A 23,720-nucleotide genomic window follows, 5' to 3' on the forward strand; every position below is an offset into this window, starting at 1 on the left:
GAAACTCTACGACCTATCTTAGATCTCCGGCCTCTAAACACATACATACATTCGGACCATTTTCACATGGTAACACTTCAGCGGGTACTTCCGCTCCTCTCCCAGAACGACTTTCTCACCACACTGGACTTGAAAGACGCATACTTTCACATTCCGGTACACCATGCCCACAGAAAGTACCTCAGATTTGTAGTGGACGGGCAACACTACCAGTTCAAGGTGCTCCCATTCGGGGTCACAACAGCACCAAGGGTATTCACCAAGTGCCTAGTGGTAGTGGCGGCACATCTCAGAAGACAGCACATTCACGTCTTCCCATATTTGGACGACTGGCTGATAAAAGCCGCGTCCTACAACCAATGTGTACACCACACCGCCACTACAATCCAACTACTTCACCAACTAGGCTTCACGGTGAACCACCAAAAGTCCCAGCTAACACCATCCCACATAAAGCAATACCTTGGTGCCACCATAGACACCTCAAAAGCCATAGCCTACCCCAATCCGGCCAGGATTGCAAGCATTCAGGCTTTGCGTCAAAAATTCATCCTTCAACACTCCCTCCCAGCAAGAGTGTTTATTCAACTGATAGGGATGATGGCCTCTTGCATTTTCATAGTGCCTCATGCAAGACTCCAAATGCGTCCACTCCAAGAGTGCTTAGCGCGCCAATGGAACCAGGCCCAGGGGCAACTGACAGATCTGGTGTTGGTAGACGGTCTCACCCATCGCTCTCTGCAGTAGTGGAACACCACCAATCTTTCCAGAGGTCGACCGTTCCTGGACCCGGTTCCACAAATAATCCTAACAGACGCATCGCTCTCCGGCTGGGGAGCTCATCTATTACACCACACAGTGCAGGGCACATGGACGCCGCAACAAAAGTTACTCCACATCAACCATCTGGAGTTACTGGCAATCTTTCTAGCCCTAAAATCCTGTCACACTCACATTTTAGGCAAGGCAGTCCTTATTCGCACAGACAACATGATGGCCATGTACTACATTCAAAAACAAGGCGGCACACACTCTCCACAGCTCTCTCGACTAGCACTGAGCATATGGAGATGGGCAATTCCACACAAAATCTTTCTACTAGCCCAACATGTCCCAGGAGTCCATAACACGATGGCAGATCTGCTCAGCAGACAAACGCAGCAGATCCACAAGTGGGAACTTCACCCACAGGTTCTTCACCCATTCTTCCAGATGTGGGGGCATCCACACATAGACCTCTTCGCCACCCACGAAAACAAAAAATGCCCAAGCTTCGCCGCCAGATACCCACACCTATTGTCCAAAGGCAATGCGATATGGATGAACTGGTCAGGCAAATTTGCGTACGCCTTTCCACCTCTCCCACTAATTCCATTAGTGGTGCGAAAGCTACAACAGCACTCCCTCACACTGATTCTAGTAGCTCCAACATGGGCCAGACAACCGTGGTACACCACGCTGCTGGAACTCTCGGTAGTGCCACACCAAAAGTTACACCTCTCACCATGCCTCCTAACCCAGAACCATGGAGAGATCAGACACCCGGACCCAGCTCAGCTCAACCTTGCGATCTGGCTCCTGAGATCCTAGAATTCGGATACCTTAACCTTTCTCCTGACTGTATGAACATCATCAGAGAAGCTAGGCGCCCTACTACTAGAGCCTGCTACGCGACAAAGTGGAAAATATTTGTTGTTTATTGCCATAACAACACAATCAACCCTCTAGACGTATCTATACAGCACATCATATGCTACTTACTCCATCTACAAAGGTGTAACCTAGCATATACATCCATCCGGCTACACCTCGCAGCAATTGCCGCCTACTTACAAAACAGACAGCACCTATCACTTTTCAGAGTGCCTGCCATTAAAGCCTTCATGGAGGGCCTCAAACAAATAATTCCCCCCAGAGTACCACCCTCACCTGTGTGGAACTTAAACAGAGTTCTCACAAGACTAATGGGACCGCCTTTCGAACCTTTGCATAAATGTGAACTGCAATTTCTCACATGGAAAACAGCTTTCCTTGTAGCCATCACTTCCCTTAGAAGGGTCAGTGAGATACAAGCACTTACTATACAAGAACCTTTTCTCCAAATGCACCCGAACAAGGTTGTCCTCCGTACCAACCCAAAATTCCTACCCAAAGTCATTTCCCCCTTTCATCTAAACCAATCGGTAGAATTACCGTTTTTTTTCTCGCAACCTCAAACTGTTGCAGAAAGGGCTCTACACACACTGGATGTTAAAAGGGCCTTACTTTACTATATCCAGAGAACAAAACCTTTCAGAAAGACAAAACAGCTGTTTGTCTCTTTCTCTCCACCACATAAAGGCAACCCCATCTCTAAATCAGGGATAGCTAGGTGGATTGTAAAATGCATACAGATTTGCTACCACAAGGCAAAACGCACGCTATCTGTTCCCCCTAAAGCCCACTCTACACGAAAGATTGGGGCTTCTATGGCTTTTCTAGGGAACATCCCATTAGATGATTATCTGCAAAGCAGCTACATGGTCAACACCGCACACTTTCACTAAACATTACTGTGTAGATGTGCAAACCAAGCAACAAGCTAGTGTGGGCCAGGCTGTACTAAAAACACTTTTTCAAACTACTGCAACAGATACCGGTGGTCGCCGCTAGGGTTGGGAACTGCTATATAGTCTATGCAAAAGTGTGTAATCTGCAGCTCATATGCCTCGAACGGAATATGCTACTTACCAGTATGCATCTGTTCCTGGCATGTAGAGCTGCAGATCTACACACTCCCACCCGCCTCCGCGGCTACCTGTATCTGTTCCAGTCTATTTTATATAGATACAACACACATGGGTTTCTTCACTATTATTACTACGCTCCATCTTTCCCTGTTGGTGAAAAACAATCTGAGGATGGAGCCGAAGCCCATGCCCAATACGGACCAAGGGAAGAGTCACCGACCTCGTGACTCCCAAAGACTTTCCAAGAGGATAAACAAACTGCAAACATCCGGGCCCAACACCAGATGGCGATCTATGCAAAAGTGTGTTAATCTGCAGCTCTACATGCCAAGAACAGATGCATACTGGTAAGTAGCATATTCCTTGGTACTGGTTACCTCTTTTGACAACCTGTGGGTGTAGAAGATTTACACTGTCCAAATCCTTGTTAGATAGTGTTTGGCTTTGCCACCTGTAAATTTGAATACTATTTAATTTATGACTGTATGTTGATGGTTGCCTTGTGGGAAAGCTTTAGTGCAGTACAGGAAGCCTCAATTGGTTATGGCGACAAGCCAGTGATAACAGATAAAAGCCTGATATGTTATCTAGAAAGAATTGCTTCTGAAGCCATAGGTCTCATCTGTTTATTATGGTTATGATTTGTGAAAAGCAGATGCTAAAGTCAGTAGGCATTTATGGGTGGTTTGTTATTTCTGTATTAAACTCTACAGATATGGATTTTGTTACATGAATTGTCATGGATTACCTTTGTAGTAAAGCATTTTGGTGTTGGTTACCACCTCTGACAAACCCTAGGGGTAGACAATTTGCACTGTAAAAAAATCTGCTAGAATCTCTTCTTAGCTATCTGCCAGGCTATTGTAATAAAATAAAGTCATTAAATAATATATATATTCATTCATATATACAAATATATATTCAAATAAATGTGTAGCGGGTCAGCTCTGCAATGGGTCTATCTGAATGTTATTTACACTCTAATTCCATCCGTGGTACTGCATGGAAGTATGGTGTAGTCCACATCATCATTGGCACTCTTGCCCTGTGAATGACTGTATTTTCTGATCACATGTGTACATCCACCTGAAAGAGTGTGCTTCAGTATGGAAGCTTCTTGGCCAATCTTTTAGTATTTATTTTCACCTGTAATAGTTCCCTTTTATTTATTTCCTTCTCTCTTTTTATTTTAATGTTCAAGAGGACACTACATCTCTCCAGGCAGTGCTAGCGTGTCATTTCATCTGCAGTGTAATGTATCCTACATGGCCACTTCCACTAAAACCAGGAGACCATTATGGAATGTAGTTATCCATTGTGTATAATTGTTTTACCATACCTTCTATTCCTTCACCACAAAAATGGCTATCCCCTGCATTTTGAACAAAAGGTTAACAGTTCACCAAGTGTACAGGAGTAGCTATGGTGTGTAATATTTACTGTGGTAATTTAAACACAACTTTCATCAATGTCTTTCTATAATGTGGCCTTCACCACAGGGGGAAGCATGGGTCTGTAGAAAGGCTACAAAGACCTAGTAACAATAGAAATCTAGATAACTCTAGAAAAATAAGCTTTTGATCTCAAGGAACACCTGTGTCAGACAGTTGTAGACAGGGCCATAGCCGTCTCTAGAGGGTTCAGAGGACCTGGCCCCCAACAATAAAAACTATATAAAAGGAGGGTGGATGTGCTTTACAACTGGAAAAGATGGCAAAAGATACTACAATTTTAAATCACAGGGTTCATTTTCGTTTGTCCATGATATTGTTTTGCCACAAGTATTTTCTGTAAGGTGTGTGAATAATGTGCAGTTCTCAAGGAAGAATTTTTGTCAAGGGTTGCTGCAAATCATGCATTTTAAATCGCACTGAATCAGTAACAGCCCAGCATGGGGTGGGGTTTAAATATATCTCTGAAGGTTATACTTCCTTCATTACTACGTATCTTTAATTGTAGCAACTGACTTTGCTATCAATTTGATCGCAAAGCTTCCTTGTTAATGCAGAATCTACATCCTAAAACATTGCCGTGCTGGTAAGGAAATAGATGCTTTTGATTCTGAGGCATGCGAGTACAAGTGATGAGGCAGTTTGTTTTACCTCCTCTTGAACTCGACTGCCTGAGGCCTGCTCCTGTAAGGTCGGTAAAATGGATGAGTACTCAGACACCGAACAATAGCCAAGTAGCTTGTCAGCTATGAAAGAGGTGTGGCACAAATACCTGTCTTAAAACGGATTGAGCAAAAGAGACACTTTTTTCAGGTGGTTAAGAGGGTATTGGATAAAATAAGCCATTTTTACAGCGCATTTTCCAGATAAATGAGCTGGAAATTCTGATATTCTGAATGCCTGTTTATTTACTATCCAAAAGGGTTGTTGTGTGGCATGCACATCTCCCTTTCCCATTCTCCCTAAGAAAACCTTGAACAGATTGTGACAAACTATTCGATTTTTCAGATTAAGTAAGTCCGGTTATGCAATGTCACACTACTTACAGTTTTCCAGAATTCTGGCTCTGTTCTGTGTTGGAATTCCTGAGAAGAGGTACCCTAATGGTAGCAAATCTGCAAGACCATACTATTGAAAAAAGGCACACTTAATATAATAAAATGTATGTAATATTTCTTCCACTTATCTTTCCATCTTGATCCTTGCAGGTACATTCTCAGACATAATGCATGACTGAGTTTGTTATTGTAAGGAAAAGAGTAAAAAAATTAAACTTTACATAAATCTCAAACTAACAGATCATACACAGGATCCCTAGACAAATCGGGCAGATTTAATTAGTAGCCCAACTACATAGAGCTTATACAATCAGACAGAGGGCAGATTACACCAATTGTATATGCCCCTGCTCCAGTAGTGGTGATATAGAAAGCTTTATTCGTATACATAATAAAATATCTACACACGCCATGATCACCCCTTATTACAAATTCCCCTCTGGTACTAAGGAACAAAAGCCATCAATAAGACCTCCAAACTCTGCATGAACTATTAAGAACAAATCCGCTTTAAAATATTTCTGAAAAACAATGATCTTGTCCAAACTTTCATTGTCCCGATTACAGAAAATCCAGACATCTTACCCTGAGATCCATTTACAGCTTGATAAACAAGCTCAGCTCTCATAAACGGAAGCTTGCTATTTAAAACAATTTTTTTTTTTAAAAAAAGGTCTTTTGACTTAGATAGCAGGATATTAGAAAATACACATGCTGTCCTAACACTAAATTGTTGTTTTCACCAAGAAATTCATCTAGCAAGGTATCAAAGGGACATATTCTCCCATTACTGCCTATTTAAAGCCCTCATCTTCAAACACCACCAATGGTCTTCACATGGTTAGTTTTCCACTCTGATTGTGCCAGAAGTATCTAAAATAAGCCATGAATGAGGACCAATTATACAAGTACATTGAGCAAGTGACAAAGTAGCTGAGCGATACAGCAATAGATTGGGTTACTGCTTAAGTGGAGTGATACCCTACTCGAGCAGCAACCACAATCCTTGTCATGGTGGGTGAAGTCACTTGCAAACCGCAAATTAACGTGTGCTCAACCGTCTGGTAGCTTGGCACAGAGCAGTCAGTCTTAGCTTAGAGGCAATGTGTAAAGTACTTATGCAGAACATACCACAGTAATAAAGTGAAAAATGAACACAAGAAAAGTCTCACCAAATTGGAAAAATAGAGTGCATTTTAATAAATAAATCAAGACCCAGCCAAGAAAAATAGCAAACCGTAGCACAGGATATGTGCAATTTAAAATATTTAAGTGGAAGTAATGCCAAAAAACACAATGCTCCAACTGTGGTAATATGGACGCGCCAGACCTTGACAAAGTCACAAGTTCAGGCTGACCATGATGGAGTGCTGTCTGGCTTCAGGGACCAAGCTGAACACAGTACCTTAATCCTGGTTGCAAATTGAGTCCCGCATCAAGAATGCATCGTGCAGCACAGCTGATGCAAGATCCGTACTAGGAGATACTTCATGTGGAGGTGATTCCGACGGGCTGCATTGGTCAATGCAATATCCTTGCATGGAGCTGCGCCGCACAGCGGCAGTTCGGATGGGCTGCATTAGGTGAGGCGATGTCCTTGCGTGGAGATGCATCACACAGCGGCGGTTCATTATGGGCTGTGAAGGGCGATGCAAAGTCCTTGCGTCGTGGAAGTCCGCACAGCAGAGGCGAATCGCCAGTTCTGAGGGTGATACATCGAGCCATGAAGACGATGATGTGCTGGTTCTGTAGCAGTTGCGCCACGGAGGAGATGCGTCGTTCTGCTGGGTCATCAGACAGGCTTGCAGAGCACCTTAAGGACCCCTTCCAACGCTCCAGGACTGGGGTGGCACCTGTTGGGTGGGCAGGACTCTCAGATGGCAGAGTCCAAATGCTGTGTTCAAGGTTGTTGGAAGCCTGTTATGTCATTGAGGCTTCTGATCTGGAGGCCTGCCAAATAGCCGTTGGAGTCACTCTAGTGTCTTTGGTTCAGAGATGCAGGTTCAGTCCTTCTCACCCAGGCAAGGTTCAGCAGCTGAGCAGTCCTTTTTTTTCTGGCAGAGTCCACAGGTGCTGAAATGTACTAAACAGTAGGAGTCTGAGGTCCAACATTTATACCTGTTGCCCACTTTGAAATGGAGGAAGCTTCTATAGGCATCCACCCCCGTAAGATTTGAGGCATCCACTTTTCCCTGTCCTGGCCCCAGCATGTCTGGGGTCACAATAGACTAGTGACAAACCCTTTTGAGAGTGCTCAGACAGAGCCTTTGTAATGTGCAGGTGCGGTAGGTGATAGCATCCCCCTCATTGAATCTAAGTGGCCCATCCTGCCAACACCTGTCTTCCCCTTGTCTCAGTGTCTGAGTGCAAAACACAAAGACCAACTGCAAGCTACACCTACTCATGTGAGCCAGGATCAGGATGCAGGCACTAAATGGTTAGCACAAGAAAATGCCAACTCTCTAAACTTGGAACAATTAGGGGTGGACCCTTATAAACTGCTACCTTGGGCCTCTAACAAAGTACAAGAAACAAAAAGAAAGGTGGATGCGTTGATTCACGTCACTGTACTCACAGACAAGGACGTTAATCAATAAACTAGGCCTGTGTAAAGTGAAGTGAATCAACGCAGCCACCTTTCTTTTTGTGCCTAGAACTCTCTAAAAGTGTCATTTTCAGAATTGTGGTTGAAAATCCAACTTTACCATCAAAGAGGGAGTTTAATTACAGTTCTTTAGACGCCAAATTCAAATTGTCTACCTCTTCCCAATTGGACGCTAGAGCTTATTAAATATAATAATCAGGACATGCAAATCTTAAAATTAAGAGTCTTACTTTATTAAATACACTGCACCCTGCCCTGAGGGCTGTTTAGGGCCTATCCTAGGGATGATTTATATGTGTTAAAAGGAAGGTTTGGGGGGCCATAGCTAGGATAACCAACAAGGCAGACGCATTTTAACGAGGCTCCGCTCGCCCACGCCATAAAACTTCATAATATGTCACAATCCTGCTAATAAACGGAACAACTAACCTCCCACTGATGCCTGGCAGCGGAGACAAGCGACTGGGAAGTGGAAGAGCCCAGAATTAGCCGTGAGCTGAGTGTGGTGCTAGTTGCGGAGGGGCGCAGGTCCGGGCCTGCTGACGTGGCACTGCCTCGGAGTCCGTCTGGAGGCAGAGATCCGCCTAACTACGTGAGAAGGACGTTGGGCCCCTGGAGGTGAGTCAGAGCAGCGACACAGTCGGCGTGACCCCAGGGGGGAGCTTTGTCAAGCCGCCGGCACGGCAGGCGTTGCGGGCCCACTTCCTCCCCTCCCACCTGCCAAGCGTGGGCTGTGCAGAATCTGGGATGCATCAAGTCAGAGTAGTAAGTCCCCGCAGCGAGAGCCTAGGCCAGTGAAAGTGATTACTCAGGTGCGCTGTATCGGGCCCCGTGGTCCACAAAACCGCAGAGGTGCGGGGCCCTGACGCAGATATATTCCCAGGGCTCTGATGTTTCACAAGGGACAGTTGCCCCAGTAGGCTCCTCGAGGAACTCTGAAAAGCGTCCGCTGCGTAGATGAGAAGGGTGGGGCCCCTGGTGGGGCCACAAGCACATTTGATCTGGTGGGGGTGGTGGTTTCAGGGTGCGCACCCCATGTTCTTGACCTCAGGTTGCTGCCCCCCTCAATTGAAGTTGACCCAGTGGCGAGTTAGAGGAGTGCCTGCCCGGGATTTAGGGGGTCTTGGATGGCCCAGTAGACCTCCCTTAACTGGTTCCGGGTCCGACTACAGAAGGTGGCCTCCTGAGATATGCAGGCGTGGGGCTGTCTGTACTATGCTTGACCAGCGCAAGTTATCCTGCGGGGGAGGACGTCTGGTCGGGGGTCCGGCGAGCAGGGTCCTGGTAGGGGCCCCGCATGGCCGGTCACCTCAGGTTGCGGAAGCGGATGAACTAGGCTTGGTGCAGCTTGCGGCCGGGGATGGCTGGAATCCGTGAGGCTCAGCCCAGTGGCGACCTCTCCCTGCTAACAAGAAGGGCTGCAAATACTGTAACACTGATGGGAGAAACAGCCACTTAGACAAATTCCGGCCGCCAGCTGCAGTCCTTTGGCTGGCAGTGCATCCCTGGTCATTATGGGTAAAGATAAGCAGGGCAGAGCAAGCCCTAAACAAAGTACCCTTGACCAGTACACAACGCCCCCGGTGGGGCTGCCGGGTGAGATACCGGTGGGACGGCACCAGACAACACTGCACTTCTGGCCGCCGGTATGGATTCACGAAATACCCTGGATGCCCAAATCGGAGCGGTAGGATCCAAGGTCTCCCTGTTGCTACAGGACCTTCGAAATGCGGTAGACCGAATCACTGAGGCGGAAACCCACATCTCGACAGTCGAGGATCAGGTATCAGCTCTCCAAAAGAAGGTGAACAAACTGGAGGTGGTGGCCCAGGAGATGGCCTCACAAGTGAAAGACGCGGAAGGCCGAGTCTGTCACAATAACATGCGCTTCGTGGGGCTTCCGGAGGGTTGTGAAGGCTCCTCAATTGTTCGCTTCATCACTTCCTGGCTTTGGTCGTTACTGCCAGGGGAAACACTGTCCACTTGCTTTTTCGTAGAAAGGGTGCATCGGGCGCTCACGAAGAAACCCCCTCCATGTGACCGCTCGAGACCGGTAATTGTCCGGTTGTTGAACTATATAGATAGACACCCAATATTACAGTCCGCCAGAACACAGAAAGATGAGCTGATGTTTGACTTGTACCGAATCATGGTCTTCCCTGACTACACGAGACTGGTGCAACAGCAGCATCTATCCTTCAAGCCCACTAAGAGTAGGCTCAGGGAGCTTAATGTTCAATATATGTTGCTGTACCCAGGCAGGATGCGTGTTGCCTTTAATTCCAAGACTTTCTTCTTCGATACGCTGGACGCGGTATTTGCCTGGGCAGATGAAAGAGCCCTATCTACGAACCCACACGCCGCCACCATTGGAATCAGACTTCTCTCAAACTTCGCAACGGAACCACCTGAAAAGGAACAACTCTAAGCGGAGACATCGGTCTGGATCTAATCGGCGAGCACTGACCACTGAGACTACATCTTAAGCAGACCCTAACTAACACGGCCTAGTGTGGAGAGAGATAACTTGTTAACTTACTCCTGAAACTCTTGTTCCATTTGAATGCTATAATGGTGTGGCAATCCGCCACGGAACAATCACGCCCCTAGAATCCTATGTTGATGTTTCAGGGGAAGTTGGGAACCGATTGGCGAAGGACCTCTGGGCCTCCCCATTGAGGGTCTAGGGCTTCCTTCTCCGCAACAGCTGCTCCTGTTTCAAGGCAGTATTGGGATGGGAGAAGGGGGTGGGGGTTTCTTTTTAGTTGTGTACACATTTTCGTTACTACTGTTATTTGTACACAGAAGCACAGTTCAAACCCCATATGCATGACGACAGAAAGATGTCATAAAGATTGTTGATGACCAGTGCGTTACACCAGGCCCCGTTTGGGGAACTCACTATTGTTAGCTGAAATGTTAGAGGGATACTAAAGAAAATTAAACAGGGTGCCTTTCTCAGTCAGGTTAAGAGGTATGCAGCAGACGTCCTTCTCCTACAGAAGACACAGCTGCTTGGTAATCAAGCCCCCAGTCTTGCTAGATTTGGATATCATGCGGTTTATCACACTGGGTTCGCCAGAAGTTCCCGGGGCACAGCCATTCTTTCACATCGCAGGGTCCCCTACTTCCACACTAAGCAATGGCTGGATCCCAGAGGTCACTACACAATCATCTCAGGGACATTGTATGGTGAACCCATTACTATATGCAGTATATATGCCCCTCCCCCCTGGGTAATACCTTTTATTGAAAGAATTACACAGCAGTGGGGAGAGCTCCCGGAGGGCATGACACTGCTGGGGGAGACTGGAATGACGTGATGGCCCCTATAGACAGGCGAGTAGATCCCAAGGAGGGAACCCAGAGTGGTGGGAGACCAAACTACACTTCCTTGCCACTACATTGGGATGGGCAGACGTCTGGCGAGACTATTACCCAGAAGATACACTTACATGTCTGCAGTCCATGGGTCTCTTTCCTGACTGGACCACATCTTCACACCTCGTCACTATATCTACCGGGTCTCACACGTCTCTCACTTATCACGGGGACTCTCTAATCATTCCCCGGTCCTATGTAAGCTCAGCACTAGGGCCCAGAACCCCCCTTCAGATGGCGCATGTCTCCATGGCACCTTTGTGACTCCGAGTACCGGGAGACTATATCGTGGACGGTGACGGATTACCTTGCGTTGAACGTGACCTCAGCCGGCTCCAAAGTTATTTTGTGGGAGGCAGTCAAACCCACAATCCGTGGCATAGATATAAGTTTCTGCTCAGGGGGGAAAAAGCCGAACGACGGGTGCAGCTAGACGACCTCGAACACCACCAAAGGAGCTTAGAAGCTCAACTCATAACCGACTTTAACCCACATCACCAACGAAATTTACTTATCACGCAACAGCGCATACAGAAATATCTCGCCCAGGAGGCGAAAGAAATTTGGTTAGCCTCACAGCACCGTATATTTCATTTGGGGGGATAAATCCAGTAAAATGCTACATAGACTGTGCCAAGCTAATAACTCCCCTCCGAGTGTTCCAACATTACGTGGGCCCGATGGGACCGTATACTCCTCCCCTGAATCAGTAGCCGAGGAATTTGCTCGTTATTTATCTGTGCTATATAGAAGTACTGAGCAAATATCAGAAGATCACATTGCTGAATTCCTCAGAGATATTCCCACTTGCACTCTTTCAGATCAAATGAGAGAGCAATTGGATGCCCCCATCACGATGGACGAACTTAACACAGCTCTTGGAAATATTCATCTGGGCTGAACCCCAGGCCCCAGAGGATTCCCAGCTGAATTCCTCAAATTACAAATGGGTAATGTGGGTCCGCACCTCCTGGCGGCACTAGACGAAGCATACGACGGCCAAGAGCTGCCCTTGGACTGGTGGCATGCAGAGATTGTTCAGTTTTAAAACCCGGACTCCCACCTGAGGGCCAATCGTCGTATTGCCCCATTTTCCTCATAAATTTCGAACCCAAGCTACTCGGTGAGGTCCTGGTCGACCCCCTTCGTACATGCATCCTGGACTCGATCCATTCTGACCAATCCAGCTTTAAGCCACATCGCTTCACCAGACACAATATACGGAGGGTCCATAACGCCCTGGCTAAGCCCCGGAGCTGGGTCGCCCCGCAGCGGCTTTATTCGCCGATATCGAAAAAGCATTTGATTCACTAAGTTGGACATATTTATTCCGACTCCTGGCAGCAATTCACTTTGGCCCACGTTGTTTAGGCCTACGTACGACTGCTATATACAGATCTAACTGCCTCAGTCAGGGTGGCGGGGTCATAGCTCGGCACCCTTTACGATCCCCTTGTCACCACTACTTTTCGCCCTAGCAGTGGAGCCCCTGGCAGTGGGGGTATGGAGCGACCTGGTGATCAGAGGCTTTGAATGGTCAAGGTCATGCTCTGATCTCATAGCACTCTATGCCGATGATGTGCTGTTCTTTATGACAGACCCTTGGTTCTCAGGCTCCCGTATCCTGCAAATACTCCGAATATTCGGAGAAACTTCTGGTCTCCATACTAAACCCACCAAGTCTGTTATTTTCCCGGTGTTCGGAGACCAGGGTCGGAACATCTGGTCAGCGCAACTGTCAATGCAACTACTGGCTTCAAATATTTGGTCATTTTTGTCGCACCCTGCCCGAAAATCTCGTGGGCCCACAACATATCCCCACTCATGGCCATTCTACGGGACGAGACTGCGATTTGGTCTCACTTTCTGCTGTCATTGTATGGGCGGTCAATGATTTTTAAATGGTCTCCCTCCCACGTATTTTATATAGAGTTCAGAACTTTCCTTATGACATACCACACACATGGTTCTCACAAATAAATGCCATTCATAATAAATTCTTGTGGGATGGTGGGGCGATCAGGGTGGCATTGAGCACCTGCACGTAGTCCGCATACTGCTGAGCCATTGCGTCTGCAGACATCTATGCCTACTATGCAGCATCCCATCTACTAGTTTTCTGTGAGTGGTGGCACTATTCACCTTCAGATCCAGCATACAAGCTGGAGCATAGGGCAAAGGAACATAAACCCCTTCTCCAACTCCTGTACAGCCACACAAACGTAGATTTTATGCCGCCTGCTGGTAGAGTAGTGACTCGTATATGGAGATTTGCAGTCCGACAGATGAGCTGGCAAGACCGCATGACTCGTATGGCGCCGCTATGATATGGTACATATTTGCACCCTGTTGCGGCACTGGGCGGGTTCTAGAACCGGGATCTGCTGGGAATATCCACATTGGGTATGCGGGGAACTACACTCAAATCTTTCAATCAGCTGCAGACAGAGTTTCAATTACACAAGACACCGTTTTAAAAATATCTCCAATTGAGACATGCACTTCACCCCCAACTATACTCGCTGGAGACTTTGCCTGAATTTCACCCGCTCGAAGTGAGATTGCTCATAGGAGACATTGGGGCACACAAAATACACCAGATTTATCAGACGCTGACCACTCACGCCCACACCACTATACAGAAGACCTGGGCGGCATGGCTCAGAGATATATCAGACATAACTGATGGCGATTGGACAGAGGCCCTGGCTAGCCCCCGAGGCGCGGCGGTGTCTTCGCGTTACTGCCTCATCCAATTCAAATATATACACCGTATATCTTACACTTGATACCGACTGTGGTGGATGGGGTCTATTCAGTCCCCAGTGTGTGTCTGCTGCGAGAAGTAAGAGGGGTCTTTTATACACACTGTATGGAGTTTTAGTGCATTACAGCCATTCTGGCATAGAGTGGTGTTGTGTTTAGATCATTTCCTAACATGGAACTTCCCATTCAACCCGAAACTATTTGTATTGCATAGTACTGATGGGATTGGTGGGAACAAATGTAAACAGCACTTGCTCTTCCTGGCCCTCACCCTGGCCAAGTGTGACATCGCACAGCAGTGGAAGGCTGCGTCCCCCCCGACAATTGGTGGTTGGAAGAAGGCCCTGGACTTTTGATGGGGGCAGAGATAGCGTTTTTTCAGGCTCGGGGTGCCCCCAGAAAAACAGAAAAATATGGTCCAGATGGGCAATCTATCAGGCTGTAAACCCAATTTAGAAAATACATTTGTAAAATTGTATTTTTAAGTGCAGTAATTTTCTTCATTGTTTGCAAAGTTGCTTTAAGGGAGATCGCATGAATCCATCTATGGGGGATTGAACTCTTTTTTTGTTTCACTTGCTTGGTGCATTATAGTGCCGGTATTATAATGTTTTCGGGGACTCCTTTTTAGTACCCAGTCCATCAGCTCACCTAAACATCACCTTAACCACAAACTGAATTTCTCCTCTTCCACTCACATTAGCTCAACCCCACTTATACTAGACCTCCGCCTCATGTTTGCCCATCCTCACCTCAATTCAACTTCACTCTAACCTCCAACTCAATTAACCCCTCCCCATCTCAATCTTTCTTCATCTGGTCTTTAATCTCGTGCCATTCTCACCTCACCTTTCCTCAGACTACTATGTGACAGGGATTTGGCATACGAGTTGGCCTGTATCCCTGCTGTATGTTTCTGTTGAAAAACAAAAATCTCTTCAAAGATAATCATTTTGAATACCTACCTTATTGCTAGTTTAGCACACTTTGAGTGTATAATCAGATTTTGAAACAGCAACTTCTTGGTTGTAGTCAACTCATCGCATCTCTGCATCAGAATTCGCAAATGGTGTTAAGTACTTCACCAAGGGCGTAGTGGAGTACAGTATGAATCTTTTTGTTTATCTAATACTGCAAAGGATTTCACCTAGTGTAGGACACAAGCTTTATCTCTCTCTGCACCTCAACATTCAGCATACTGTTTATGTACTTTGGAGTTTCACAACAGGGGTACTCAAAGATGCTTTAGGACAAGTGTAACTTGCACTAATACGGTCTGTGTGCAAGTTGATGGCCAGGTAATGCTCCGAGGCTAATTTAGTTTCTCTGGCCAGGGTAAATGTTGTAGGATCGAAAGATAAAAATGGAGTGGTACAATTGAACAAGCTGTAAGATGACGGTTGTTATTCTGCAAATGTAAATATGGTTGTGGCATTCTAAAGATGGGTGAAAACTGCATCTAAACTGGCTAGTGAAGGAGGGTTTTAGATGCATGATTTCAGAAAGGGCAGTTAATGGAACACATGACACCCTGTCTATACACGGTGAGGAGGCAGTGTTTGAACATGATCAAATGAAATCATAGATGCACTACAGAGTAGGCCCCACCTTCATCGTAAACAGCAGATTTGCATACTGTAGACACCTGCGCGGACTCCACTCTTGTGCAGCACATGTACTGGAGCATTCCATGCCTTTATGCTCTGTACCTATACACTGTAGAACCAAGCAATGCCCCACTCCTAGCTGCAGCATCTGCGCCCTTCAGAGGAATAAACTGTTTTCATTTCCAGATGCAGCACCGCGGGAAAAGGCAAAGCCTGCACCTTAGCTGTAGTATCTGGCACTGCAGAACAACAATCCTGCCTTCATCCCCAGCTGTAACACCTGTGCACTGCAGGGACTTGCCATGACCTCTACGCAGAATTTGGCACTGCACCCTGTAGACCCATCTCCTGCTCACATTCCAAACAGCTGGATTGCTTTAGTATTGTTTGTACTGCCTTCACTCCCCCTTCAGTCTTAGGACCTGTTTGTGCACTGTAGAAGAAGTGTGTCACACTGGCACCTACCAAGAAAGAACAAAGCCCCTATGTTCACCATGTGTCCAATGCAATATTCGGCTTGATGTTGGAGACTGCTCCTAGCTGTGCTCTTTGAAGGAAGAGGATACGACTCCACCAGTGCTTCAACAACTTTATTGTTGTTGTAGTTGTCCAAGTTACTATCTCTCCCTCCCTTTAAACCGTCCCACTCCCACTCTTTTTGTCTCTGCTTTCTGTCTCAAAACTCATTCCCCTCGTATCTCGCCTGTCTCTACTCTCCCTCATGTTTATCATCCGCCCATGCCCTCACGTTTTGCACTTTCCTTTTCTGCTAATTAATATGTTTCTACTTCTGATCATGTCACTGCCAATTGGCCCCACATCCTAGCTTGCGTAAACTGTGTTTAAAGCAGCAATGATCTGCCATTGGTTTTGGCAGTGGAGATTTGTCTCACCAGTGGGGGCCATGGGAAATTCCCTGAATTGAGTTCCGCTTCTGGAACGTGACATCCTGGCAGTTTCTATTGCTTGTGATTGACATATAAAAAAACATACCCACCTCTCTAAAAAGGTTGTTGTTTAAATAATACAAAAATAAAAAAACATAAACAAGGAATCCTTTTCTGAAGGTGTGGCCTATGTAATTAGGTGTATGGCTTAAACAATGTGAACTAAAATCCTATGCTTCACACAGCTGCAACTCAGACAACATTTGGGTATCTTTGTGAGTTTGTATCCAGATAGATCACACAAAACTAAACATATACTGTTGGACTGGAAAAGTCCTCTGCATGGTAAAGACAGGTACCCCTGCCCTAAGTGCCCAACTGCATCGTCTGGATCCCTAATGCTGTTTTTTTGTGTGTCCTAGGTGAACACGGATTACACATGTGGGTCTTGTTGGACCGGCAGGGGCGCATAAAGCCCCTCCCGGGGCCTCATTATGGTGGAAGGCTACTGCCTTCACCAGGAGTTAAACTAGACAAGTGTGTTGGTGGCAGCATACCGTGTCATATTCAATATTAGTGACAAGGTTATTTTTACCCGGAGTCATTGCAGTGAAGCCTACAGGCTTACTCACTTTTTCAAAGTTTCTGCTGCTGAGTGTTTAACTCACCTGTGGCCTACATCAGTTTGATGTAGAAGTGTGGGTGTGTAGTGAAAACATGTGTTGAGTGCATGCGAGCATGCAAGACATACACTCCACAGAAGGTGTAGTATGGAACAGTGTGCACTTGGTAAATGTATGTGTGTGTGTGTGTGTGTGTGTTGACAGAGGGTGTTTAAGGTGACACACTGGTGCAGTACAGAGGGATTGTAGGATTGAACCGTGGGCGCAGACAGTGTGTGCTGCATGTGGAAATTCTGGTGGTAGCCTGGTACATGGGCACAACAATACTGGTACATCACAAGGAGGACATTGGGTTCCATTTTGGGAAGCCCAGGCCTGTCTGGTGAAAACATGAGGAATCTTCCCCAGACAGAATTGTATATTGCTGCATTCCTGTGACCTGGGTGGCACAAGCAATGGGTGGGGGGTGGGCAGGCTCTCCCTGCTTATTTTAAAGGGCTCTTTCATTCAGTGACAGATCACAAGCAAAGGACATGGATACATATCAGGAAAAGGAAGAGTTATAAGAGGCTGATAAGTGAATCATAAAGGGTAGGACTAAGGGCCTGGGATTAACCTTTGATGCACAGATCATTGTGGCTGACATCCAGGTGGTCACTCTCAAGAATCTTCGGTTGGTTAATCCGCTTCGGAGTCCTTCCTGCTGTGACAGACATCTTTCAAAAGGAGGTATGAAAGGCAGAGTTGTCCATATCAAAGAAGCAGAACCCCAACATAAAACATCAAAGGTCCAGACCCTAAATCATATGTTGCTAGAAAAAAACTTTAAGTAGGGGGGGGGGTTTCAGACCCCATACTTTGTCATCTGCCAAGCCACCAGCCGAGCTGCATGAGGAGAGGAAGCTCTGCAAGATGTCTGCCTGTGACCTGGACTAGGGGTCTAACCTGCAAGGCTCCCTAATGGGTGAGGGAACATTACCCAGGGAAGCCAAGATCACCTGTCTGGGGTCTGGAGGACCAGTCCCTGCCTGATCGTCAAGATGGATGTGCCCGTGAGGGAGAGGGGCGTGTTGGAGGAAGTGAGATCCAGAAGGGGGGGGGGCAAAACGAGGGGGGTTTCTGAGCAAGGTGTGAGGAGCTGTGCTGCACTAATCGGGCCATTATCTGTCTGCAGCGTTATGAAGATTGGCTACCCCATATGACAGGAGGGCCGCTGTGCATCAAGAATAGTGCAGCAACGATTGGGCCGTGTCCTGTGTGCTGTGTAGATTGGCAACCCCGTATACCAGGAGGGGCTGACGTGCACCAAGGACAGTGCTGCATCGATTGGGCCAGTGCCCATATGCAAGAAGTTGCTGTGACCCCGTGTATCAGGGGGGCCTGCGGAGGAGGCAACCCAAGCGAGGCCAGCATGACTGGACAGTGAAGTTCGTTGGAGTGACCCCATATGCCAGGTGGGGCCACTCAAAGCGTGACGGCAGGAGGTCGGAGTCATTGCCTGTGACCCAAATTGCTGCTACAACCAAGACGAGAGCGACTTTGTATCTGAGGAGGCCTGAGGACAGAGAAGACACTGCCGTAGCAAGGAGACTGCTCCCATCCCCGAGCAAGGAAGAAGCAGACTTACTGGCTGGAGCCAGATCAACTCTGATCGTCAGGACACTGGTAAGCATTGCCCAGGAGAACGAGCCGGCACCTGCCAGGAGCTGCGCATGTGAGTGTGTCCAACCCGATTTTGCAGCTCCGGGCCTTGAGGCCTTGACCACACCACACTGCACTGCTGCCAGGCTTCGTACCACAGGAGAGGGTAAGCTGAGAACTGGAGCTAACAGGCCCTGCGGGATACACCACCTATTATTTTCGCAGCCCTACTTGAACTCTAACTGACTGCACCTTATTGACTGAGTTCAATAAGGGGGAACTCCATTAACAGGAAGGGTCCAGTAGTTTACTTTCCCTGGATGTTGCTGGATGTGAGTGAGGAATAACAACATACCTGTTACATGGGAAGTGAATAGCCCGGAGTGTGGTCTGACAGCTACTAGGGTGCTTACCTCAAGGGGGACTGTGTTATTGCTTATTGAATGTCTTTTACCTTTACATGTGTAGAATTAGAATTAAAATACTACTTTTATACAAAATAAGTATTTGACTAGACATTGACTTATTGTGTGCGCTGCGTGCACATGGAGTTATAAGCCATGTTCACTTCTTTGTAGCTACACTTCCTTTTGAGGGAGTCTTGACTGCTCGTGCTGCACAACTAACAGAGTCCGGTGCAGAAGGAGATGCTTGACCCATTTGAGCAGGATCCACTGTAGGGTTGGCCCCTATACTTCAGGAGTAAAAGGCCTCAGCCACCTCGTTGGGCCCAGTTACCCCTGTATGCCCCATGGCCCTCTGAATAGGGTTCTGACATATATCTAAAACAAGCCAGACCTATTGGCTTTGCCAGTACTTGTTAGCAGTATAAATACATGATTTGTTGAGCATAATTAGCACTGAAAATATTTAAGTTCTGAGACTGTCAAAAATCAATGTCTGCTGAATGGGCAGTGATCCTTGGAGACTTGTCTGTCACTCCCATTCTCATCCTTTTTCCCACCAGTCTTTCACTGTTAGACACATATGGCCTATTTCCCCAACATCTGTTTGATATTCTCCATCTGTATTTCTCACACTGTCTTCTCTTTCTTCACTGCCTTTTTGCACTGCTTTTCTGGATGTACTCCCTTGTGCCACCTACCCTTAACCATACCCACTCTTTCACAAACATACCAACATGGTATCTTTCTCCTCAACTCTAAACCCAGCATTTTTAGTTCCTTTGGCAGTCAGTATTTCAACAGCTGTGTATACCTCCTTCGCACACTTTCACATACAATGATAATTAAAATTTACGCATATGTGACCATCGCTGTGTGTTTTGTGGAGAGGCCAAGGATTGCTGGAGTATGCAATCTGAATGCATTTATGACCCACTGGCTTGCATGCCTTCAGCCTGAACTCCACTGCTTTCAGTCGTACTACATCATGAATACCCATCAATAAACTGAATACCCATCAATAAACTGAAGTCACCCAGACACCTAGAGGTGACTGGGGAGGTTACAGTATGCACTTAGCAATAATACTATGTTGCATGAAAAACACTACAGAAACGAAACATCTGGTAAAGGCAAATACTCTTGTGGGAGTCAAGATCAAGTAAAACCTATGAAATGTAAAAAGACTGCATTGCCTTGAAGGTTCTTACAGTCATTGTTGAGGAATCCAGTGGTGTTTTTACCTATTAAGGACATGATTATGGGTCCTGGTAAAGAACTGTTATAAAGTCAGTTTTTAATTACTGACAGGTCTGTGACGTGGCAGGACCTGCCCCTTTGAAGACCTCTGCTGCTGTTAAAGAAGTTCTGATGTTGCAGCAGAGATCTTTTTCTTTTGTACCAGTGCTTGCATTCTAAGAGTGACTGTGCTCATAGCACTATTTTCCACTGCCATGAGCAGTTACTACAAGCTTTTTAGGTCTCGCATAGTCAGCGCTTGCGCTGCCTCTACGAGGCATCAAGTAATCCGTATTAGTGCTGAAACTCCCCCCATTGCGTTTCTATTTGTTTTCTTGCTTGCCATTGGTTAAATCTGGCATTGCTCTTCTTATCTCCCTCATTGATTGGCTGGTGGTCCGATACCTCACTTCCGTTTTGCAGGAAGCAGCACCGACCACTGTTATGGTAATTTTTTTTTCTCCATTTCCACCTCTTTATCTATATTTATTTTTTGCTTAGTGTAAAAAGCTGCAGTGAGTATATTTCCTTGTGTATTTAATCGACCCAGCTGTACCAGTTTTTTCAGCATGTTTCTTTCCTTGTGAGGTATCGGCGGCGTAACCAAGGGAGTCTCCTTTACTGCTCCATTCCTCACACCAGCAGGAATGTCTGAGACATAAAAAGAACACTCCCATTAGCCAGACAATGCAGCCTCAAGCATGAATAGCGGGGGAAGGCCGTATATTTTCCTTTCTAGATGAGTCAGTTGTTTTCGAAGGTTCCTATCTATGAAAACGCAATGCAGCAGTGTCTGGAAGGTAAACAAGAAAATACTTACATCTAGGTAAACAGTGGTGTCTCCAGCTACAGGCAGATTGGAACTGTTTTGCTAATCTTATCATGTAATTTCCTTGTGAAAATATGCTATTTTGGAAATGAAGGAAACTGTTTTTCAATTTACCTTGTTCTGTTTTTTGGGGTTGCCAGGAACATTGCATTGTGGAATTTGTAGTTTTGTATTTACCTTTTTGATTATGTGCTTCTCCAGTGCAAACACAAACATCCATAACTGGCTGTGGGGATGCTGCATGGCGTTCAGCCACTTGGCAGTTATTAACTCTGTTTGCCAACGAGCTCAGTAAAACTTCTGGTAAAATAACTTACTGCACTGAGCAACTTGTATTGTGTGTAAACGGGGTATTTGTTTAAGTGCCATTTTATTTTGTAACTTTACTTCAATGTCTTAGTCCTTTTCAATACAACAAAATATTACTTCGGGTATACTGCAGATGATCTTTTTACAAATGCGAAGGAGGTATGTAGTAAGCGCACATGATTCTTTGTATATAAAAAAACAGTTTTTTTTAATTAGTGGGAGGCTTGTTTAACATCCAGTGATTACACACAATTCCATGCTATATAATTCCAGCACACTTAATACCACATAATTACTGCATAATTCCACTGCACACCATGCCACATAATTCCAATACACAAATCCCCTCTGCACCACACTATTCCACGCCACACAATTCCACAACTAACAATTTCAATCCAAGCCGCATAATTCCGCTCCACACCACATACATCCACTCCATAAACATAAGTAAAAAGCATTGTCATTTAAAACGTCAATAGCTCTATTTTTTACAAATGTGAGACCGATTGCATTGCAAATGCTTGTTTCAATTAGGTGTCAGTTCAGGGTGTCACAACTCTGACACACTGTGGTAGCTGTATTAAACCATCCTAGCAGAGGGCATTAAGTGAAAGTTAGTCACAGTGACAGATGATAACCGACAACGACATTTACACTGATGACTGGGTATCCGGGTGGAGTGCAGAGAAAAATATAGACTAGCATGCGCATCATTAGGCGGGCAGGGTTCCTTCCTATAAAGGATAAAACCCTTCACATTTATCTACCTGTCACATACTGACATTAGATGTGTATTGGTCTCTGCACAGACTATTCCGGGGACATTTCTAGCAATGGTAAAAGTCTTTTGGTGGTCCTCGAGATGGTGTATACTTGCTTTCCTGCTCCTCATTTTGTTTTGTAAAGTTGAAAATATGGACTGGCCTGGCCCCTGCAATTCCCTCCCCCATGGCTATGGCCTTAGCTGTATATATATTTGAAGTCACTGAGGGGATTGTTAGTGCATTGCATTATTTCCTAAAATCAATGGGCCCATCATTTCTATAGCCGGCTGGAGGAAGGAGGCTGGACCAGAGTGCTTGGCCTCTCACTTAGAGTCGAATGGCTTCATCCTTCAACGGATGAGTTTGAGGTAGCAGGTCATCACACTGAGCAGCCCAGGTGCATGTATAGCAAGGACTCGCATGTTTCAATGTATTAGAAGGTGGTAGTGATGTCCTTTTCTTACTACAGACATGTTCTGTCATCAAAATGTGCCTGTAATAAAAAAACTTAAAAAAACTCCCTCTAGTATGGCACCTACTCTTTCTCGCTGATATCATGTTCTGCCATCAATAATATCCATTATAATTTATTTTTTTGCTTAAAACATAATAAAACCTACACTTTAAAAATGGCTTTAGTATTTTAATACTAACATTTAATATATTTTACTTTTAGGTGATAACTGTTTACAGCTTACCCGGCATGGACTCTGATTGGCTGATGGGTGAACGGGGGAATCAGAATGGAAAAGTGCCTATCACATATTTAGAGCTGCTGAACTAAGACTGTATTGTATTAAAAAGTGCCAGTAATGGTGACACCATATTTATATGCAATTAACTCTTTATATGAAGCAGAATTAGTGTCTTCCATGTTACTGTCTTGGAAACAATACGGGCCATTGATGTTACTGCCAAGAATACCATTGCATGGTGTATACTCCGGAACTTGACATATAACTTTTGTTAAAAGCTTTTACTTTGTGCCAAGAATGTGCATTTTCTTACCAGATATAACTTAGTCCTCCTTTTCAATAGCCTATATTGAAAGCTGGAAGCACTGTTTTCTACCGAATTTTGACATTGAAGGCAAGCTTTTTGTGTAAAATAAATTTATTATAACTTATAATTGCTGGACTCCTTACTTGCTGCACTATGGAGAATGTGAAATAAGCACTTTCATGAGTTCTCCTAAGTGGGTATTTTCTGACCGGAATAAACATAGAACTGTCCTACCCATATGCGCGGTCCTGGAACATTTCCACAAAAGGCAACATCTTCTAAGAAAATATTATTCTTTTTTTTGTTTGAATAATATACATGCTCTTTAAAACACAGTTGAAGCGAAGTTTTGCTTATCAAATACATTTAATATGCCTCTGAACCTGGCCAGTTATGATTAACTGAGCAAAGCTTTACTCAAA

At 45.6% G+C, this 23,720-nt stretch overlaps 1 protein-coding gene across 4 annotated transcripts in view; it reads left to right on the forward strand.

The window, feature by feature from the left end:
• Window positions 1–23,425, forward strand: part of SH3GLB1 (SH3 domain containing GRB2 like, endophilin B1) — a 316,467-nt gene extending 293,042 nt beyond the window's left edge. For all 4 annotated transcript variants that reach the window (XM_085602119.1, XM_085602120.1, XM_085602122.1 and 1 more), the window contains one exon: window positions 22,973–23,425. In XM_085602119.1, coding sequence (XP_085458245.1) covers window positions 22,973–23,080 — 108 coding nt within the window. In that variant the 3' untranslated portion in view covers window positions 23,081–23,425. The remainder of the gene's footprint in view (window positions 1–22,972) is intronic.
• Window positions 23,426–23,720: the final 295 nt, after the last annotated feature.

This window comes from Triturus cristatus, chromosome 4_2 (genome assembly GCF_964204655.1).
Source record: "Triturus cristatus chromosome 4_2, aTriCri1.1, whole genome shotgun sequence".
Lineage (NCBI taxonomy): Eukaryota > Metazoa > Chordata > Amphibia > Caudata > Salamandridae > Triturus > Triturus cristatus.